Source organism: Rhincodon typus, chromosome 2 (genome assembly GCF_021869965.1).
Source record: "Rhincodon typus isolate 14 chromosome 2, sRhiTyp1.1, whole genome shotgun sequence".
Lineage (NCBI taxonomy): Eukaryota > Metazoa > Chordata > Chondrichthyes > Orectolobiformes > Rhincodontidae > Rhincodon > Rhincodon typus.
The window spans coordinates 73326996-73347710 of NC_063333.1; the positions used below are offsets into that span (position 1 = coordinate 73326996).

The window sequence follows — 20715 nt, forward strand, 5'->3', positions numbered from 1 at the left end:
GCACTTTTCCCTGCAACCGCAGGGAAAAGTGCCGGGTGTGGTGGAGCTGGAGGGGAGTGTGGAGCGGACAAGGGAGTCACGGAGAGAGTTGTCCCTCCGGAAAGCAGATAAGGGTGGGGAGGGAAAGATGTCTTTGGTGGTGGGGTCGGATTGCAGATGGCGGAAGTGTCGGAGGATGATGCGTTGGATCCGGAGATTGGTGGGGTGGTACGTGAGGACGAGGGGGATTCTTTTTTGGTTCTTATTGCGTGGACGGGGTGTGAGGGATGAGGTGCGAGAGATGTGGGAGACACGGTTGAGGGCGTTCTCGACCACCGAGGAGGGGAAGTTATGGTCCTTGAAAAACGAGGACAACTGAGATGTACGGGAGTGGAATGCCTCATCCTGGGAGCAGATGCGGCGGAGGCAAAGGAATTGGGAATAGGGGATAGCATTTTTGCAGGAAGGTGGGTGGGAGGAGGAGTATTCTAGGTCGCTGTGGGAGTCGGTGGGCTTGAAATGAATATCGGTTTCTAGGTGGTTGCCCGATATGGAGACAGAGAGGTCCAGGAAGGGGAGAGAGGTGTTAGAGATGGTCCAGGTAAACTTAAGGTTGGGGTGGAAGGTGTTAGTGAAGTGTATGAACTGTTCGAGCTCCTCGTGGGAGCACGAGGCGGCGCTGATACAGTCATCAATGTAACGGAGGAAGAGGTGGGGTTTAGGGCCGGTGTAGGTACGGAAGAGGGATTCTTCCACAGGGAACTATTTACAGTAAGAGTATTATATTATTTTATTTAAGAAAGTTTTTACAAAATAAAGGGGGGGTTATGTGAAACATTCAAATGGTGGTCATCATCTGGTGCAGGCTATGGTTCATGACGCCTTGAGATGCGATGAACTCTCTAAATAGCTGGTTGGACACAACCGAAACTGCAATGGAGTAGATCATGCCTTTCCTTGTTGGCCAGGTCAGGAGTGTTGTGTAAAAGTCTTGCACTTTTAAAAGGCACTCCTGAAAATTGGAAACCCCAGGAATTGGATCCAGTCTGCCATTTTTAAAGGGCTCTGAGTCAACCTGACCTGGCAAAAATCTAACCCAGCCAGGGTGAAACGTATACAGATGAACAGAGGACGACTGTGAGGGAAATAATTACACACAGGGTGCAAAAAGAACCATTTGGTCATACAGTAAATCAGAGTTTCATGCTGCCAACATACAAGAGGGAGAAGCTTCACCACATTGGAATTGATTATGTAAAGTCCAACACCAAATATTCTCTGAACAGGTGATCAGATGCAGTGAAGAGCTTTATCTGTAATGTGGTTCTATTCCACAAAAATGTCTTCCCTATCACATGGAAACAGCAAGCAGATTTCTATTCACTACGCTCTATCCTCTCTAAGGAGCACATTGTCAAACTGCTGCCAAATTGGAAAGCCGTGGAGTGAAATGATCCCATTTCCAGGAGGATGAATGCCAAAGTTCACTTCCTTTAGAAATTTTAACAGCTGTGAAAACTATCATTTATTCTTTCTTGGGGTTGAGTCAACCCAAGTTGTACGTGAATGGTCAATGGGTTAGACTGTAACTCCTTTCAATTCTAAGAAAAGTCACCTATTGGAAAACATGTTTTCACCAAACATGGATTTACTGAACAGAACTAGCATTTCATATCAAATATGAAGTATTGATTTTATAATTTCACCTGATCATTCTGTCAAATAACAGTGAACGGTAACATGAGTCATACAAAACAGTGTCCTATACATCAAAAAAAGCTATATTCTTTTTACATACTCCATGCTGAGTAACCATCCCACTGCTCAACTTATAATGTTTGAGTGGGGTCAGGAAATGTTCTGGAAATGCAGAAGAAGAGGCTTTAAAGATACATTTGTAAAAGTATGCTCAAAGATATCCATCTGTAAGCCATGTGTGCAATAACTGGGAACTCGTTCATGCTGAGTGAAATCTGCATTCCAAGTGCTGATTGGCAATAATAGTGGACAATTAAGCAGAGCAATGAATGACTAAGAAAAAGACCTAGGTTCATTTGCTAGTCCTCACTAGGCAGCAAGCAGCAAAGAGCTTAAACATATTGCAGACACTTTGGTGAATTCACTTGGGTGAAAAGCTGTCAGTTTCTGTAGAACCTAACTCCAGTAAGAATCATTGGCTTCTGGAATAAGAGGCTTGGAAAACAAAATAGAACCAAAAGTCCTTACAGTACCTTTGCTCCCTTTGATCCAACATCACCGGGGATTCCAGGAGTAGCTGCTGCGCCTGGTGTTCCTGGATCACCCTGAAGGAGAATTAATGACAATTTAAAATGTAAATTCAAGGTCACAATAGATTTTCTGCAATATACATAATGGTAAACAGAAAAGCTGAATCCATAAGTTCTGTGTGGGTTGTTAGCAAGAGAACATTCACCATATCCAAAAGTCATCGCTTTGTCCACTCTCGTAATATGGATGTTGACCCGTGTAAAGTTTAACACCTCATTTAAACCAGTGAATAGATTGAACTCCACCAGTTAATTTGACTGATAATATTGCTAACAGTAGTTTCAAGGCTTGTAGCTGAAATGCATTCATGTCTAACATCAGTCTTCTCCCTTACGTTCATCAGTTTCTGTAATAAAGAGGTCATGTTCCTGGATGAGAAAATTATATTCTTGATGATATTTGTCAGAGAAGAGGCTAATTGTTTTAACATCGTACTGCAATGACATAATTGGCAAAACACTCCCATGCCTGTTTCCCTCAACCAATCGGACGTACACAAGGATGTTTCCCTACCTTTACACTTGATTTTTCTAACAGCAGTACGAACTTAAACACATCATTGTCTTTGCTTGTAAGTCACTCACCACCGTTACTAGTGGAGAATGGTACCAATACACACGTGTATGCTGCATGTTCTTATTTTCCCTTGGCAGCACATCAGCTAATTGCTTAGCCATTGTACATCATTTCCCTATTTTCTTTGTGCTGAAAAGGCCTATAATAAAGGTGTCAGGTTGTAAATTTCGAGATGGTGCACAAACTTGAAGGCAGAATAAAAGAGATGTGTGGCAGAATTGGATGAGAAGTGCAGCAAAGCCTATCTTGACATTGAGATCAGCTCACTAACTTTTATGTTTTACACAGGCTGTGCAGCGAGAATCTCACCAGGTAGCAATGAGATGCCAATTGACGGGGATTAACATTTGTTAACCACTTTGTTAACATCACAACTTGCCTTATTAATATTGACTCCCATTTTGCCAAACATGCTGTTCCATGCTTGTTTACATGTTGGTGCTTCAAACAGAGCCAAAGATTTTCACTGCTGTTGTTTTAAGGGGTTGTTTAGTGCAGACACTTAGACATGTAGTGTGGGCCAGACAGAGCATGCTTCATCATCTTGGCATGCTATGCTCTGCACTTTTGGAGGAGGCAATGGTGCAATGTGCTGAGTGCAGTGAAATTAGTGGAAGGGGAATAGTATTGTGAGGAGGATGAGGACATTGAAGAAGAGAAAGCTGACGTTGTCCATGACAGAGCTTAGCTATGACAGGCGCTACACACGACTGAACCCCATTGACACCCAGTCCTAATTGAAGACATCTGGGTACAGCAGACAATTATTGACTGTAATACAATCTTTGGTCATGATGCTGCAATCTGATTGGTATCGTGGGGTGCAGTTCAGTCTCTGTTAGCTTCATTTCTGTTCCCCTTTCCTTTCTGCACATAAAAACTCATGTTTTTGTTTGAAATTTTCCGATTGCATGCCTCAATGTGATGCTCACCTGCTGGACAATGACAAGCTGTGATGCTGAGTGGCCATTGAGGAGAGGGTAGCTGATTTAGACGATTCAGATGGAATGTGGTTATGGACAGGTAAACCATGTGGCCTGGTGGTTAAACAGTGACTAGGGTGAGAGACCCAGGTTGTATCTGTGAGCGAGTTTCAGCTATGCTGGCTATGTGCCGTGGCCAGTGTGGTTTTGTGGCTACTGTGCCGTGACATTGCCAGTGAGGGCCAACACTTGTTCTGGTGCACAGCAGCCTTTCAAATATGGCACATGTGCAAGAGATGCTGGTGTTTCAGTAGATATCTGCCGGTTGACGAATCATTCCAGGAATGCTGGGTGATAAGATGGGGCAGAAATTGGGGCAGAAAGATGCCATAGGGCAGGGTAGATAATGAAAGCGCAAGTTTGGTAAGATAGGGTGAGAGCCAAAAGTTTTCACTGTTACTGTTTTAGGGCTAGGGCTCATGCTGAGGAAGTCTTCATAAAAGTTGACAGAACTCAGACTTGGCTAACAAAATGTAAGATTGGTCAGTGTGACCCCTGCTTGAGAGGGGTGCACAGATAGGCAAACAGGATCTGTGGGTTGTGCCCATTCTTTCATTTATTTCTTCTGAAGAAATAAACTTTCACTATTGCATCTTAAAACAAGTTGTATGTCATCATTATTTATCTGCAGTGCAGATTCTTTTTATGCCGCATGTTGTCAGATTCAAAGAAATGTGTTTCCATTAGACATAAGCAGAATTAGCAGCTCACAGGACCAAAGAAAGTAAACTCAGGGTCAATCACATTGTATCTCTCACTTCCAGATTTCCACCACACGTAGTTTGAAGAAGTGCTTCCTAACATCATCCTAAAAGATTTATGTCTAATTTTGACAGTATGTCATTCAGCCCCAATTCTAACTTCCAACCAGAGGAAATAGTATCTGTCAATCTACCTTTTGGTATTTTTTAAGCAATTTATCACCTCAAATAGATTAACTCTAGTCCATGCAACATGTTAGTATCAATTAATCACAATCTGCCTGGAAAGAAAGATGATTTCTGGGCACCATTTGACCACCTTTCATGTCAGCAAAGATTCCTGGACAATAAAGGGTTGAATAATATCGCACTAGCAAAGTCCTTTTAAATGGCAACGATGGTATTGTACTTGTAAGAGTCAGTCAAGTTCTTCTCCTCAATTTGAGCAATTTACAACAAATCTGGTACATTGGTGATAATTAAGTATCTCATGATACTTTTTTTTAAAGGGCACACATTTCCTAAAAATGCAGTTAAAAAAAAGCAAATGACCACCAAGTATTAGACATATTATAGCATACTTACTTTAGGACCTGGAGGTCCTCTTTCCCCTAATCCTGTTGGGCCCCTTTCTCCTGGAAATCCTCGGTCTCCCTGTCATTTAATATACCTGGTTATTGAATATGTCTTTACTTAAATTTGTTGGTTACTAAAAGGTAATGTCATGCTCTTTAACACCATAAGCTCAAAAGCGAGTAGAAAAGAGAAATTAACACAATTTGATAGTAATCCCTTTATAATTTCTGAAATTGTTCTTTAAATTGATAGGGTGTCAGTTAACGCGGGTGGTTGACTATCCTATTTATCATACAGCATGCTGCCAACAGTGTGAGTTCAATTCTCATAGCAGCTGAGACTACAATGAAGTCCCACCTTCTCAGCTTTGCCAATTGCCTGGGGTGTGGTGACCCTCAGGTTAAGCCACCACCAATTATTTCTCTCTAATGAGAGTGGAACTTTTATTTAAATAGCTCAGTAAAGTACTGCAGAGGTGCTGGCTTCCTCTGACACACCAACAACTCAATATTAGGGTGAAGCAGAGGACAAATATTTGAGCTGCTCATTTCTTCCTGCTGGCATTATCTTCCTGAATGGAATTAGACTGAATACTCAGGCACAGCAGAGTTTCTTGGGTGTAAGATGGTGGGGGAATTGGACGTGGTGTGTTGCAATACAGATTGATGGGACATTAGTAGCAGCACTTCAGGCTGATAGTGTTTTTAGTTTATCTTAAAATGCATAAAAGCCCAGAGATAATAAAGATCACTTAGACTCCCTACAGTGTGGAAACAGGCCCTTCAGCCCACTCCCACAGCATCTCACCCAGACCCATCCCCCTAATCTACACATTCCTGAACACTATTGCCAATTTAGCATGGCCAATTGACCTAGCCTACACATCTTTGGACAGTGGGAGGAAACCCATGCAGACACAGGAAAAATATGCAAACTCCACATAGACAGTTGCCTGAGAGTGGAATTGAACCCAGGCCCCTGGTGCTGTGAGGTAGCAGTGCCAACCACTGAGCTACCGTGCCACCCAAGCATTAACAAGACCTCAGTTAGAGTATTATGTGCAATGTTGGATTCCACATTATCATGTTGCACTCAAAATATATTGAGGTAGAGCACAGTGAGATGAAGCTGAAACCTTTTCTGAGGACTGGTTAGTTGGAGTCAAAGATGGAAATGTCACAGGGGGCTGTGAAAATATGGCAAATGGGGGAAATTTGAAGAAGGATGTGGTCATAAGAAAGTAAAGGAGAAGGAGGTTCCTGAAGGACATTGGCATGCAAAAGCATATCAGTAGACTGCTTCCAGTGATTGAGGGGTCAAGAGTCAAGGGGTCATAGATACAATTCATTTTCTAGGAAGTTTAGAATAAGGACCAGAGATAGCTCCTTATATAGGCGGATGTCAGATTGTGGAATTTACTTGCAGGGCTAGTGGGTGAGGCAGAAATTGTATCAAACTTCAAGATTAAGTTTACTGGGTAGATGAAGGAACTGGGAACCTGGATTGGATGGATATGGATTGGTAAAAGTGATTAAAAGAGGCTGTTTGGTGATATGAGCTGTTGGGACTGAATGATATTCTCCTGTGCTGTAACTTCTTTACATTTCTATATAATACATCTTATTAGTCTCAATATTGCATTATATGTCACTAATATAAGTTCCTATAGACTCATTTGCTTCAAACTTTGTAAGGGACAGTTGGCTATAACTTCAACAAATCCTAATCATTTTTGCCTATCTAACAATTGTAATGTGTGACAATTCCAATGAGATCAACAACAAACATAAAATTAGATGCAGAAAGAGAATAAAAAATAACAGCACGTTAGCATTACCAGAACATGGGAAGTTTAATTCTGCTTAGGCTAATATGATTTCCAATAAAACTTGAAAGCATTTGATCAGAGAGGATTTAGGCAATTTGCAAGATGGTCACACAAATTGTCAATCTCTTAAAATGTTCTTCAAAATTAAAAGTGGCCCTTGCTATGTGCCCTTGTGGAATTGAGGGTGGGGGTGTGAGTGTGCATTCTCAGCTATTCTAGATAGAGTAACTCATGCTCTCCTAGTGCTGGGAATGATATTATGTAAGTAAAAGAATGTTGTTTAACTCTGTACCTTTGCACCAGGTAAACCTTCTCCTGTTGGACCTCTTGGCCCTGGTGGTCCTAAAGGGCCTTGCTCCCCCTATTAAAGTAAAACAAAGAACAGGATTTTTAGAATTTCAATACACTGTTAATTAATATATTCCCATATTTATCAAATTTTCTTATCAAATCTTTATGACTATCATGAACTATTTACTATCACTAAGTCAAAATTAAGTGACAATTATATTTGTGTTATTTTTTAACCCAAAATTACAAAGGAATGGCTAACTTAGATTTGTAAATTAAGTCTATCATTAACCGGGATCAAGGCCCTCAAATTACCAGCTTAGTCTGGGATTTAGTGTGGAGGCTGTGGCCCTATCCACTGCTTGCAAAGTTGTGGGGGGGCGGAGTACTTCTGTCTGAATGACTGTATTTTACAGGTTCAGCAGATTATTTGTCTGAGGTTGAGGCCACTGTCCTCCTGAGGCAGGATGTCTTGCCTCCCAGAGTTGGGTCACCCAGTCTAGGGAGCAGTGACCACTGATGATTGGACAGGAGTCCCTGGACCAGTGCCCTCTGAGCAGTTCTGGAATTCAGGGCACTGCAATCAGTGATCACTGATAGACATGCAGGCCCTGGCAAAAGGAATGTTCCAGGCAGTGTGTAAAATGGCTACTGCCTAGTACCTTTCTTAACATTTACGGACATCAGAGGTCACATGAACATGGGAAGCCACAGTGTACAAAGTCATTTATACAAACAACCCCATCTTCATAAAAAGAAAAAAAGTATGTGTCATGATTTGAAAATTACATAGTACATACAGAGAATGAACGTGCATGAACAAAAAAATTCTTTGTTCTACACAGTACCAATTTCTTCTGTCCCCACACATGCACTGCACACAATCTTTAAAATGCTCATATTTTCTAATGGTATGTGTACAAGTATTTGCTGTTCATCCGATCTGCTGGTTCACAGATGCTATTGGTTTTGTGGGGAATGTTGTTGCTGTGGTGAGTGTTGCTGCTGGTCTGGTTCACTTGTAGATCGATTGGCTTGTACAGATTCCATCTTTTTTTAGAACAGTCCCAGTGTCCCAAAAATCTGATGAAAACCCTCCTATACCAGCTTATCAGTCACATGTTCAATTTTTAAATTCTCATTTTTATGCTCACTAGTGTGCAGGACTAGTAGTAATCCTGAGATTATTGCTTTAGCAGTCCTGCCATTCATTGTTCGATTTGGCTCCCTGATATCTGCTTTCAGGACCTCATCCCCATTCCTACCTAAGTCATTGGTACCAATGTGAGCCATGACCTCTGGCTGATCACCCTTGCCTAGAAGAATATTCTTCATCAAAATTCTCAATAATTTACCAACCATCTGTGCACATTTCTATAAACAAGAAGCCATTACAATAGACTTATCTCACACAGACTTACTAGATCATGGCAAATGAATTTCCTTACATATTGGCACAAAGCTGCAAAATTTTAACAAGCCAGTTATTACGCTTTTCACTGCATCTCAGATCTCAGTCTCAGATTCAAATTTAACAATTGACACAGTACAATAGCAACCTTTACTTTTCTTGCCTCTATATAGTAGTCATAGAGTCATAGAGCACTGAAACAGATCCTTCGGTCCAATCAGTCCATGTTGACCATAATCACAAACTAAACCAGGCCCGTGTGCCTGTGCTTGGCCCATATCCCTTCAAAATTTCTTATTCATGTACTTATCTAAATGTCTTTTAAATGTTATAAGTGTACCTGTGTTCACCACTTTCTCTGGAAGTTCATTCCACACACAAACCACTCACTGTTTAAAAAAAACTGCTCCTCATGTCTTTTTCATATTTTTCTCTGCTTACCTTAGAAAAAGTTTCAGAAAGTATGCAGCCTTGAGCTTGAGATTTCACATTTATTTTCAAGGAGTTCATTATCTCAGGGATTTCCAGTTTTCCAGGGTCCTAGTGAGCCGAGTATTCCTTTGTTGATAGGTTTAAAATTATTCACTTTTTTTTAAGACTAACTGTCCTCACAACCTGAGTTTGTAGCTTCCCTTTCACTTTGTCCTTTGCAAGCCTCCATCTACCACCAACTTTATTGCCTCCTTTGCTCACCCCCTTGCAACCTCAGTGATCTTTCCGCTCAGCCTCCATCTGTCTCTCTTCCACCCACACCCCTGCATCCAGCACTTTTATCCATCTTCTGCGCTGACCCCTAGAATCTCTCTCTTACCCATATTCTGCCTTCACCTCTCCAGCCATCCTTTTACCTCCTCCCACTCCCTGATCCATTCAGCCTTTCCCGTCTTCCTTCTCAGCAACACCTACAGCCTTACCCTGTCCCCCTTCTGCCCGCCAATGCCTCTGTAGTCTCCTCCTTTGCTTCTCTCTCTGCCTGGTCCAGTAACTTGGACTTCTCCAGCCTTGGTCGTACTTCTCCAGCCTAGGTTATTTCTCTGACGTTGGTCCCACTTCTCTGGCCCTGGTTCTGCAAACATAAAGCTCATGGGCTAAACTACATTCAACCATCACCATGTACCTTCCACTGCTCCACTGATCACCAGCTAGTTCCATCCCAGAGTTGTTTCTGATAGGTTTAGTCATGAACCTATCAGCAGCAAGCACAAGAGAGGTCCAGCTTGTAACTGGACAGGGAACTCTTCAGAGATCACAGCACCTTTGTGACTGAATTTTCCTGGTGCTTTGGGGAAAATCTGCCCTCTTTTCCCATTTGGCCATTGATCTCAGTAATAAACTTCTGGGTCCTGCCTTTTCCCAGAGGTACAGTTAATGAAAATAGACAAGATGCTTAATATAGCCATTGAACATCCCTGGTAAACTAATAATGTCTTCTAAAAATGAAATTATTTCCTTAGAGTTTAAAAAAGTAATCAGCCAGTAAACTGGGGAACAGTCACTTGAGTGACCAGTGTGGGAGGTAAATAGTACATGGAGTGTATCAGAGCCTGAGGTCAAGGACACATGTGGTACCAGAGAGCTCTGGGTAAATGAGGAGAGGACATTAGCAGCAAGCAGCCTGGGGCTACATAAGGAGACAGGCCCTGCCAGAAAGAAACCAGGCTGAAGGAATTGTTTCACAAGTAAAGTAGGAGTAAGAATGACTGAAGAGGCGAGTTACGCTGGTGAAAAACAAGCAGCTTAGGGGAAATGGAAACTGAGAAATAGCTGGTGGAGCCAGCTCTTTCCGAGTTAAGATGTTTGAACTTAACCTCAGAGCTCAGATCTTGCTAAAAAAATGTGCAATGTTGAAAATGTAAGTAAGGAGAATAGATTCTTTTCTTCGTTATTTCTATCTTTCTTCCTTTCTTTAGCAAAATGTGTCAGTTCAGTTTTCCTCAAAATGCATAGTCCCTGGAAGGATGGAAAGGTATGTGTAAAGGAGAGGATAAAAAGCACATATTAGACCTTCATCTTCATCTAAGGCATGCCTTTGAGATTAAGGATGACTTGCTTCTACTCCGGTTTGCCGTGAGAGTCAGTTCGAAGAATACTTCGTTTTCAGAGTGTTTAATGCTAGGTCTATTTTCTAATGTGCTTTAGAGAAGGAGTCAGCAATGACTTGAAACTCAATTTCCTCATGAGTGTGTGCACACACAAGCATCTTCTGTATATTGAAACTCCAAGGCTGATGTTAGAGTGGTTATGATGGTAGAGTGGTTAGATTGAAATATTTCCTATCTGTTCTGCAGACTATCTCCATGCCTGTGGGTGATTTGCTGTCGGTGTGTTCACAATATTGCAGCAGGACAAATAGAGAAGTGTTGCAGTAACACAGCCTTGTTTAATGTCAGTGTTCACAAACAGGGAAACAAACATGTTAGGTAATACATGGGTATCGTAACACAACCGTGGTGCCACTGATTTGAAAATGCATGACCTGAATTACAAAATCAAAATACGGGAAGTAAATATGGCAAACAGGAAGTAAATGCTATTATCTATTGTCAATGAATTGTTGGTTACTTTACCTTTTCACCTTGCAAACCGATTCCTGTCATGCCTATAGGTCCTGATGGTCCTGGAGGTCCAATATCACCCTGAGAAAACAGATCTATCACAATTTTATTTAAAACTTGGAACAAAAACAGACATTGCTGGAAAAGCTCAGCAGGTCTGGCAACATCTGTGAAAAAAGGAATCAGAGTTAACGTTTTGGGTCCAGTGACCCTTCCTGAGAACAGTGAGTTCTGAGGAAGGGTTGCTGCTCCCGAAATGTTATCTCTGATCTTTGCTTCACAGATGCTGCCAAACCTGCTGAGCTTTTCCAGCAATGTCTGTTTTTGTTTCTAATTTACAGCATCCGCAGTTCTTTCAGTTTTTATCTAAAACTTCCCTGACCATTTAAAAACTAAAGGTTCAAGTATTTTCAAATATTAGGTTGAGTTTTGTCACCACAATATGGGCAGACACAATCTATTGGCAACCTATGTCTTCACTGTGAGTGCTTTTCTTCTTCCATCCATCATCATGTTATTTTGGACTTTTCATTGTAAATTTGGTGATAAATTATTGCTTGATGTTTGAATTCTTTATTTTTTGATCAGTTAATTGTGTAATAAATTTTGTAACCTTCCCAGCTTCTCTCCCTTAATAGTGATGTTGCTAGTTCTGACAGATCGACTAAAGTATGCATTTATTGCAGGTCCTTACACAAACTGGACAACCATGGTTGCATTTCTCACAATACACCATCCTTTGAGAATGTGTTTATAAAGCTAATTTCACGCTAACGTGCTATGTTTTGGATATGCATAATGTGATGAAATCCACTTCCGGCATTTGATGGGAACGTAACCTTTATGGTTCTTTCAGTTCCAAGGGTGACGCAAAATGCTAGTAGCATTCAGCTCTGCCCAACAATAGGTAAGGGGCTTATTGCAATATTGCAAGGTTTTCAACAGGCTAGCCAGGATCATTGGTGTGGGTGGGGGGTGGATGTGGTGGGAGAGTTTCACAGAAGAGACATTTAAAATGAATACAAGCAGTGAAGTGAAGGGGTGAGAAATGCAGACCCTATGTTACAAAATGCTGCAGTTAGCTCCATTGCTGAGAGGGCAGATGGATTATCCAGATTCTGTGTAGAGGACTCAGTGAAGAGTCAAGACCAATTGGGCAACTCTATGCTGGTAGAACTCAAAAGTTCTGGGAATTAGAGGGTCGTTAAGTTTTGCAGTCAGGATTCACAGGGTAGCTGAGAAAGTGGGAAGGTCACTGGCTGTTAGTGACTAACAACAGAGGGTGTGTAGTGGCAGGCTGTGTGGTAACAAGGCCTGGTGTATGGGGTGGGGGGCTGGAACATGGAAGAGTTTGAATTACTGAACTTATTGCGTACAGTTCTGGTCGCCACATTATAGGAAGGATGTGGAAGCATTGGAAAGGGTGCAGAGGAGATTTACCAGGATGTTGCCTGGTATGGAGGGAAGGTCTTATGAGGAAAGGCTGAGGGACTTGAGGCTGTTTTCGTTAGAGAGAAGAAGGTTAAGAGGTGACTTCATAGAGACATACAAGATGATCAGAGGATTAGATAGGGTGGACAGTGGGAGCCTTTTTCCTCGGATGGTGATGGCTAGCACGAGGGAACATAGCTTTAAATTGAGGGGTGATAGATATAGGACAGATGTCAGAGGTAGGTTCTTTACTCAGAGTAGTAAGGGTGTGGAATGCCCTGCCTGTAAAAGTAGTAGACTCGCCAACTTTAAGGGCATTTAAGTGGTCATTGGATAAATATATGGATGATAATGGAATAGTTTAGGTTAGATGTGCTTCAGATTGGTTTCACAGGTCGGTGCAACATCGAGGGCCGAAGGGCCTGTACTGCGCTGTAATGTTCTATGTTCTATGTTCTAGTTTCCCGTGAGAAAGCGGTGGAGAGCTGCCTTGTTATGCTTGAGAACAAGTAGTTTTGGAGTCCAGTGGAAATGTAGACCCAGGAAAGGAAGGTATTTTATCTGAATTGGAATACTCATTGATGCAGTCCACGACAGAACAGCTCACGAGAGGGAGTTTCAAGGACAGATCATCAAAAATGAAGAATTGTAATTGTAATTGTAATAAAGAATTGTAATCCTTGTGAAGTTAAATAAGATTTGATGACCTATCACATCATTAATATCTGGGGGGAATTTGCTGAGAAATCCATGAGATCTGTCTTGATTTGCTATTTATTGCACATTGTGGGATGTTTGATCACATCTATAACCCATGTTTACCATATGTTAATTCTGGGTGTTAGAAATGAGTTGCACATGTAGTTTAGATTAGATTACAATTTTAACATTGTATATTAAATTAATTGTTGCTTGTTTAAAACCGTGGAATCTTCTGGCTTTATTCTCTCCATATGACTTCTGAATCTCACACTGTGTTAGCTTCAAAAATGAAAGTTATTGGGGCCAAGGCAGATTGTAACTTAAATTTAGTGATCTAGCCCAGAATCATGTTAATAGAAAACTACTGACCAACAGACTCTGGGTAGCCAAATCTTTGCTCCTGGCTGCTGGCCACCTGCCACTTTTCACCTGTTTTTGGACGGAAACTAGGTCTGGAAATTCAAACATCCCAGAATTTCAAACTAATGCCAGAAGTGTGTTATGTATTTGCATCCACATAGAACATGTTGGGTGCCAACATGTGACAAATGTTAGAATGCTACTGTAATATGGGGAATGAGATCAATTCTGTCTCAAAACATTCAAATCAACAACTGATGCTGAATAGTATTTATGGAAGGCATTCATGATTTTTTTTTGTCTTTAGTCCAAAAGTATTTCTGTCATTCCTGGTGTTTGTCTTGGCTGAAGTTAAGTCAGTAAAATTAAACAAAAGAACTGTGATCACTGGAAATCTGAAACAAACAAAATCAGAAACTGCTCGAGAAACTGAGCAGGTCTGGCAACATCTGTGGAGAACCTTCTGAAAAAGGGTCACGTTAATTCTTGTTTCTCTCTCCAAAACTGCTGAAGAAACTGAGCAGATCTGGAGAGAGAAGCAAGAATTAACGTGACCCTTTTTCAGAAGGTTTTCCACAGATGTTGCCAGACCTGCTGAGTTTCTCCAGCAGTTTCTGTTTTTACTTGTTAACTCAGTAGTGGATTTGGTCCTATAATCATCCTGATCAAAATGACTCAGTACAACATGACATTGTATATCAACCTAGAAACACCTTGAGAGTTCTTATCTGGCTTTTGACAACAATGGAAAGAAAAGTTGATGGACTGTTTTTCTACCTTGACACCTTTAATCCCAATTCCAGTCGGCCCACGAGAGCCTTTGGGGCCTGTATAGCCTATGTGGCCCTATGAAGAAAACAAAGTATTTATAGAATCATTAAATAAAAACAAAAAAAATATCATTAATATTAATAACATTTGATTACTGTCTGACTGTAGAGTTGTTAACCCTTCAACATTGTGCTGGTGTCTTTAAGAATTAAAGATTGATTGCCTTGACACTACTTCCAGTGACAGAGGTGAAGCACCATAGGGCAGTAAACATTTCACTTTCTCAAAGAAGTTTCCTGGAAAATGTTAATTTATAAGTTATTTGAAATATTTGAGGTAGTGTATGAAGGGTCTTTGTTGGAGTAGAAAGTTGGGAGGTGAGACGTCATCTGATAAAATCTTCCGAAATCTGTTAATGAACATAATTAATTCTAACCAACATTGTGGTCCATATGATTTGAAACAGGTTATTTCTGCTATCTCCATGTTATCTTGCTGTCTTCAGCAAAATGAGTCGGTTTGATTTTCCACAATCAAACAAGCAGAGGAACGAATGTTTGACTACTGTACAATGTTTAACATTATCTTCTAAAATCAAATTATCACAACTGAGATAGTAGGAACTGCCGATGCTGGAGAATCTGAGATAACACGGTGTAGAGCTGGATGAACACAGCAGGCCAAGCAGCATCAGAGGAGCAGGAAATTTTCTGAAGAAGGGTCTCGACCCGAACCGTCAGCTTTCCTGCTCCTCTGATGCTGCTTGGCCTGCTGTGTTCATCCAGCTCTACACCGTGTTATCACAACTGAGTTTTGATTGTGGTACCTTTTCAAATTGCAACAACAGGTCTTCAGTAGATCTCAGCTATTAACTAATAGCCTGAAATATTCCATTCACATTGACTCCTGTATGCAGTAAATACCAACCCGATCTCTAGGTCAATTTCTTTAGTAAATGAGGTCCAAAGTGGTTTAAAATAAATTAACATATTGTTGGCAATTGTTATAGAACTCCCTACTCCAGTAATTTAAGAGAATATAAAAGATTTATTTGCAAATTGTACTTCCACACTTTGACTCTTATTTCCATTTGTTTAACTGTAATGTTGTAAGTTGGGTGCAACAATATTTTAACATTAAAGCTCTTTAAAGAGAAAGAAAAATAAGAGGCATTGTAATATCCCAGGCAAACTCAGTACTGAATTCTTGTCAATGTTTCTGAAATCTTAGAAGTGATGGCAACTGGTCTCAAGTCCAACTAAAATTGAACAACCTGTCTGTGAAAGTGGAATAGGAAATCAATAATTACCAAAATACAAAACAAGACAGAGGAAAAAATAATGGAGAAAGCAAATAACTCTGAGAAATAGTTGAACATTCTCGAGTGCATCCAATAAAAATAATTTTTCTTTTTTATATGCACAGAGATTTATTATTTTAAACTTCTGTGTTTTCAATTAGACTCTCATAACGCTATTAATTTATTTTGCAGTTTCTGGAATATTGTTTTATAAACAGAATTTCATTTCTACTCGACAAAACTCGTTTTTGTCTCTAAGTACATGACGAAAAACAGGCCAGTGAGTTTTATGTTTTATGTTTATGCACTCCAAGCCTTATGCTTTTCACCTGTCATAAAGCAAACAGTCACCTACTGAAGGCAGAAAGCATGGTCTGTAAAATTTAAGGATGGTGTGGCGGCACTGTTGTTGGACTGGGGTGGACCGTGTCAGAAGTCACACAACACTAGGTTATAATCCAAGTCTTCACCTGACAAAAAGGCAGCGCTTCAAAAGCTTGTGATTTCAAATAAACCTGTTGAACTATAACCTGATGTCGTGTGACTTCTGACCTAGTAAAACTTAAAATCATTCATCATGGAAAATACTGAACACAGAAAAATCCACAACTACTTAATGTGCTTATTGCAAGCAGATGATTTTTTTCCCCAACCTTCCCATTCATAATCTCCCTGGTGGAGAAGTAACTGATTGACCTTTTGAAGTATTTTTCCTCATTAAACCACTTGAGAGTGGAAATACCTTGGCAAAATTCATTTTGCTTGGTCTGTACTTATATCACGCATTCATAAACTCAGCAAATAAGGAGAAACATTTTACATTCATTGTTGTGTAAAAGTTAATATTCACCTCTTCTCAGTATCGAACAGTAATCCACTATGTGACAATTCACATTTTTGCGGGTTCGTTTTCAATTTCCTCTATTTCTTCCAAATGAAGTAAATCATCCCTGAGTACAATTCCAAGAGCTCTGGCAACAAAATATCCATACCCAATGTGTGAGCCTAAACAATGAGTATTAGTGGCCTATTTGACAACAGGGGACACAAACTAAACTTAACTTTTGCCTGCTACAAATTACACTTTCTATATTAATTGTATAATCATCAAGAGTAGGAAATTTGGCCAATACCATCATCCTAAACCTGTAAGCACTGAAATCAAATGTTCATTGTCCCAGTGAAATTGAAGAACTGAAAGCTTGTAACTGGGCTCTCTCTGTTCAGCACAGCTCCTTTTCTTACCATTCAGCCTACTTGGTTGCCAACAAAAAAGGCTGCTTTCAGTGATTCTTTTGAAATTAAATTAATTTCTTACCTTTGGACCAGGAGAACCTTGCCCTGGTTGTCCTTTTTCACCCTTTACTCCAGGATCTCCCCTGAGACCCTATGAGGCAGGACAAGATATAAAAGACATGTGAGACATCCCATATTACCAGCTGCAATAATGTAGTCATCTCTGTCCAGTCCTCTCTTCCCCAAATGTAGCAAATGAAATTGATAATGTTACTACAAGAGGAGTATTTTCATCATAGGTCTTTGTCAATTACATCACAATTACTAACTTTAGTCATTAATGTGATTTTATCAAGGTTTATCATGTCGATATCCCAGGTTCAATTGGACCTGCATACACCAGAGTTTAGAAAAATGAGAGGGGTTCTAATTTGAAATGTGTAACATTTGAACAGAACTGGTCAGACTAGTTGCAGGGAGGGTATTTCCCCAGTTGGAGAGACTAAAACCAGAGAACACAGTCTCAGGATACAGTATAAAATAATTTACAGGGCAGAGGTGAGGAACTATTTCTTCACAAGGAATAGTGAACCTGTAACATTCTCTACCACAGAAGGCTGTGGAGGTCAAGTCACTGAATATATTCAAGTAAAAGATAGATAAGTTTTTAGATTTTAAAGGTGTGAAGACATGGCATTAAGGTGAAGGATCAGCTATGGCCATATTAAATGACAGAACAGGTTTGAATGGCGTACTCCTGCTCCTAGTTTCTATGTTTCTATTTATAAAGTTCTAAGCCCTAAAATTAAGAACTTCAGGATAAATTTTGTCATGTATCTGGTCACTTTAACCTGTTCATTGCTAACATTTACTTTTCTAGTCAAAGAAATTCAAATTATTATCACTCACTCTCATGAGTTATCCATACTTCCCAAACAACATTGTTTGCATCTTCTATATTCTAAATAGAATGGAGAGTAAAATGGATATCTCCTGAAATCAGGCACAGGGATCAAGTTGCTGTTCATGTTAGAGAGGGTGAGAGTTTCTTTATGACTAGTAGTACTGAAGTTAGCCTGGACTACTAAAAGCCACATTGTACTTTTTGTCTGCCTGGAGTACGGGCTAGAATTGGTTACAGAATAGCTGAAGTTCTGCAAGAACACAAGAATGGTACAACAGGCCAGAGAACACTCTCCAAGGAATGCTGTGCTGGAGATCTTATTGAAGCAGATGTACAGAGAGAGATAGGTCTCAGTAAATAAAGCTTTTATAAACTAAAGGTGTTATGCTAATGCATGAAGTAAGTAGCATAAAGTCCAGCATGAATGAGTACTGAGAAATGTTGGTCAGATATTGTGATGGCCAGACAGTTGTTAGAACAGCGAAGGCTGGAGTTAAACATCAAGTAACTGTGGAATCCCAGACACAGCAGACTTTGTGGATATTGTCCAGGAAATTGAAGATTCTAATGGGAAATTCCCCTGCAATTGGAACCCGCAAAAAGAACCTCTTAAAGTTGGAGAGTTTGGAATGCTCCACCTCAATTAAGCTAATAATTTCAGAGGAAATGTTAGAGAATTAAAAGCCTAATTTAACTCCTCAATAGCTATTCAACTGACCTCCAACTCAGGATTGGAGTGGCAATCTAATGCAAAATCCCAGAGGTTTATATTAGGAAAGCTGGTCAGTGTTTTGTTGATACCTTTTAAGGATTTAAATGAGTCAGTAGCTTAAAAAGGTCATGGAGAGTGTTACAACACTGGGATAGCGAGCCAAACCAGATGAACCTCACTATCATTGGATTCACAATACAGCGAAATTAAAACATTCAAAGGCCTTCAAAATTGTCCAGTTGTTCTGAACCAGTCTTTACGAAAAAACAGATCTTGGATACTAAGTTTTTTTATTATTAATAATGTAATTTTAGCAGAACAAAGATTAAAAAATGTAATCTGATTAATATCTACAATCTAAACCCAAACGTCTTAGACAATAACCCACATTCACACGCAGACAGACTGACACATTGATACAGTTAAAGGATAAATTGAAAGAAAATAAAAGAACTATAATTTACCAGTTCAACTAAACAGTTTCAAATGATGAATGCCAGCAATTGTGAAATCCTTGGATAATGAGTTATTCACAGGCACATGGAATTGTAGATCTTGTTCAAATTCCAAAGTTATTGGTCAGTGCAAACAATTTCAGTAGGCTCCTATGAATATTTATTACTTACAGACTGGGATTCTTTACTTAGAACATTCAACAATTCAATAGCTGAACAGAAAACTAGAGAAAGCAAAACAGAGTAGCCAGGCCAGAAGCTTCCCAAAATCCCTCTGCCTCCTGCAAAATCCAGTCAAAAACAGTTCCCTGTTTTTGTTTCCTTTTAATCAACTGTCTCTGTGATTGACAGTTTAGCTTCTTTAATTGACCAATTCAACATCCAATCAGCTGCCAACCCTGAGCATAGCAACACTCAGTGCCGATTCGTCTACAGCATTCTTAGATCAATAATTAAGTTATATTACTTTCTGGACCAGATCCCAAACAGATAGCTTCTGCCTTTGTTCTCTTCTCCTTTTGAAACAAGCAGCTGTTCAAAGTTCAAATCTTAATCTCAACTCACATTTCAAAACCAAAAATTGAGAAAATTGAAAGAAAAATAGTGATGGTCTCAATAGGAGATGTAGAAATGTATTGCATGCATAGCTTAATAATTAACTCCCTAATACATGCACAGATAATCATTGAATGATATTTCCAAACTTGAAATCCATTCCAAAATAAAACAGAATAAAGCTGGCAGGGCAGACGATTTGTTGCACCAGTGTGGTCCTTAGCTACCACATCTGCAGAAAATATCTGCACTCAAGGAACTTCAGCTCAGATCTGATGAGCTGAAGTATGAGCTTTATACATGTTATATATCAGAGAGCATAGTAAGAACTGCCAATGCTGGAGCCTGAGATAACAAGGTGAGGAGCTGGAGGAACACAGCAGGCCAGGCAGCATCAGAAGGAGAAGGTAAGTTGACGTTTCGGGTCAGGACCCTTCTTCAGAAAATGATAATATTCTGTGTGTGCTGGAAGGGTTTTACAACATTATAACCAAATTCAGTTTGAACCTACAGTCCACATTTTTATTTTCTGTTTCCTGTTATTTTTATCAAGACTGATGAAATTTTTGGGATTGTGTTGGTTCTAAGAAACGTGTTTCCAGAGTCAATAGGGATGGGTTATTGTAATCATCAGAGAGTCAAAATCTTCCGTTAAACAGAGCTTAATTCTTAGAAAATTAAAATTCCAGTCAAAATAGTAAGCAAAATATTTTAATTTTCTATGACATTCGGTCCTGATGTGTTATGGGATAAAGATGCTGACTGGCGATCACTTGCTCCATTTTATACACCCTTGGAAATATTTTTGTCTTCAGCATCACAATGGTGAAGTTCAATGATGGAATATAAAATGATCTGACTCTATAAAGGCTGTGAGATCTGAATCACAAGATCATAACTCAAGCAGCAAAGATGAAAATCGACACTGTGTCATCGTCCAGCACTCTCAGGGAATCCAGAGATAAAATCAAAGCAGATGTTCCTCTGCTATGAGCTTTTACGTGAATATTGGAAGAGCAACCTCAATACAGCAATTTGACTTTTCAGATTTCCCATTGCAGCCATCCCTGTAGCCTGTGAACAAAATGCCAATTTTAGCT

The 20715-nt window shown here is 39.9% G+C and overlaps 1 protein-coding gene across 1 annotated transcript in view; it reads right to left on the reverse strand.

The window, feature by feature from the left end:
- The window catches only part of col28a1a (collagen, type XXVIII, alpha 1a), a 209970-nt gene that overhangs the window by 84385 nt on the left and 104870 nt on the right, over window positions 1-20715 (reverse strand). The window contains exons 14-19 of the mRNA XM_048613944.1: window positions 17072-17140; window positions 14460-14528; window positions 11202-11270; window positions 7225-7293; window positions 5114-5182; window positions 2211-2282 (exon numbers count right to left, since the gene is read on the reverse strand). Coding sequence (XP_048469901.1) covers window positions 2211-2282; window positions 5114-5182; window positions 7225-7293; window positions 11202-11270; window positions 14460-14528; window positions 17072-17140 — 417 coding nt within the window. The remainder of the gene's footprint in view (window positions 1-2210; window positions 2283-5113; window positions 5183-7224; window positions 7294-11201; window positions 11271-14459; window positions 14529-17071; window positions 17141-20715) is intronic.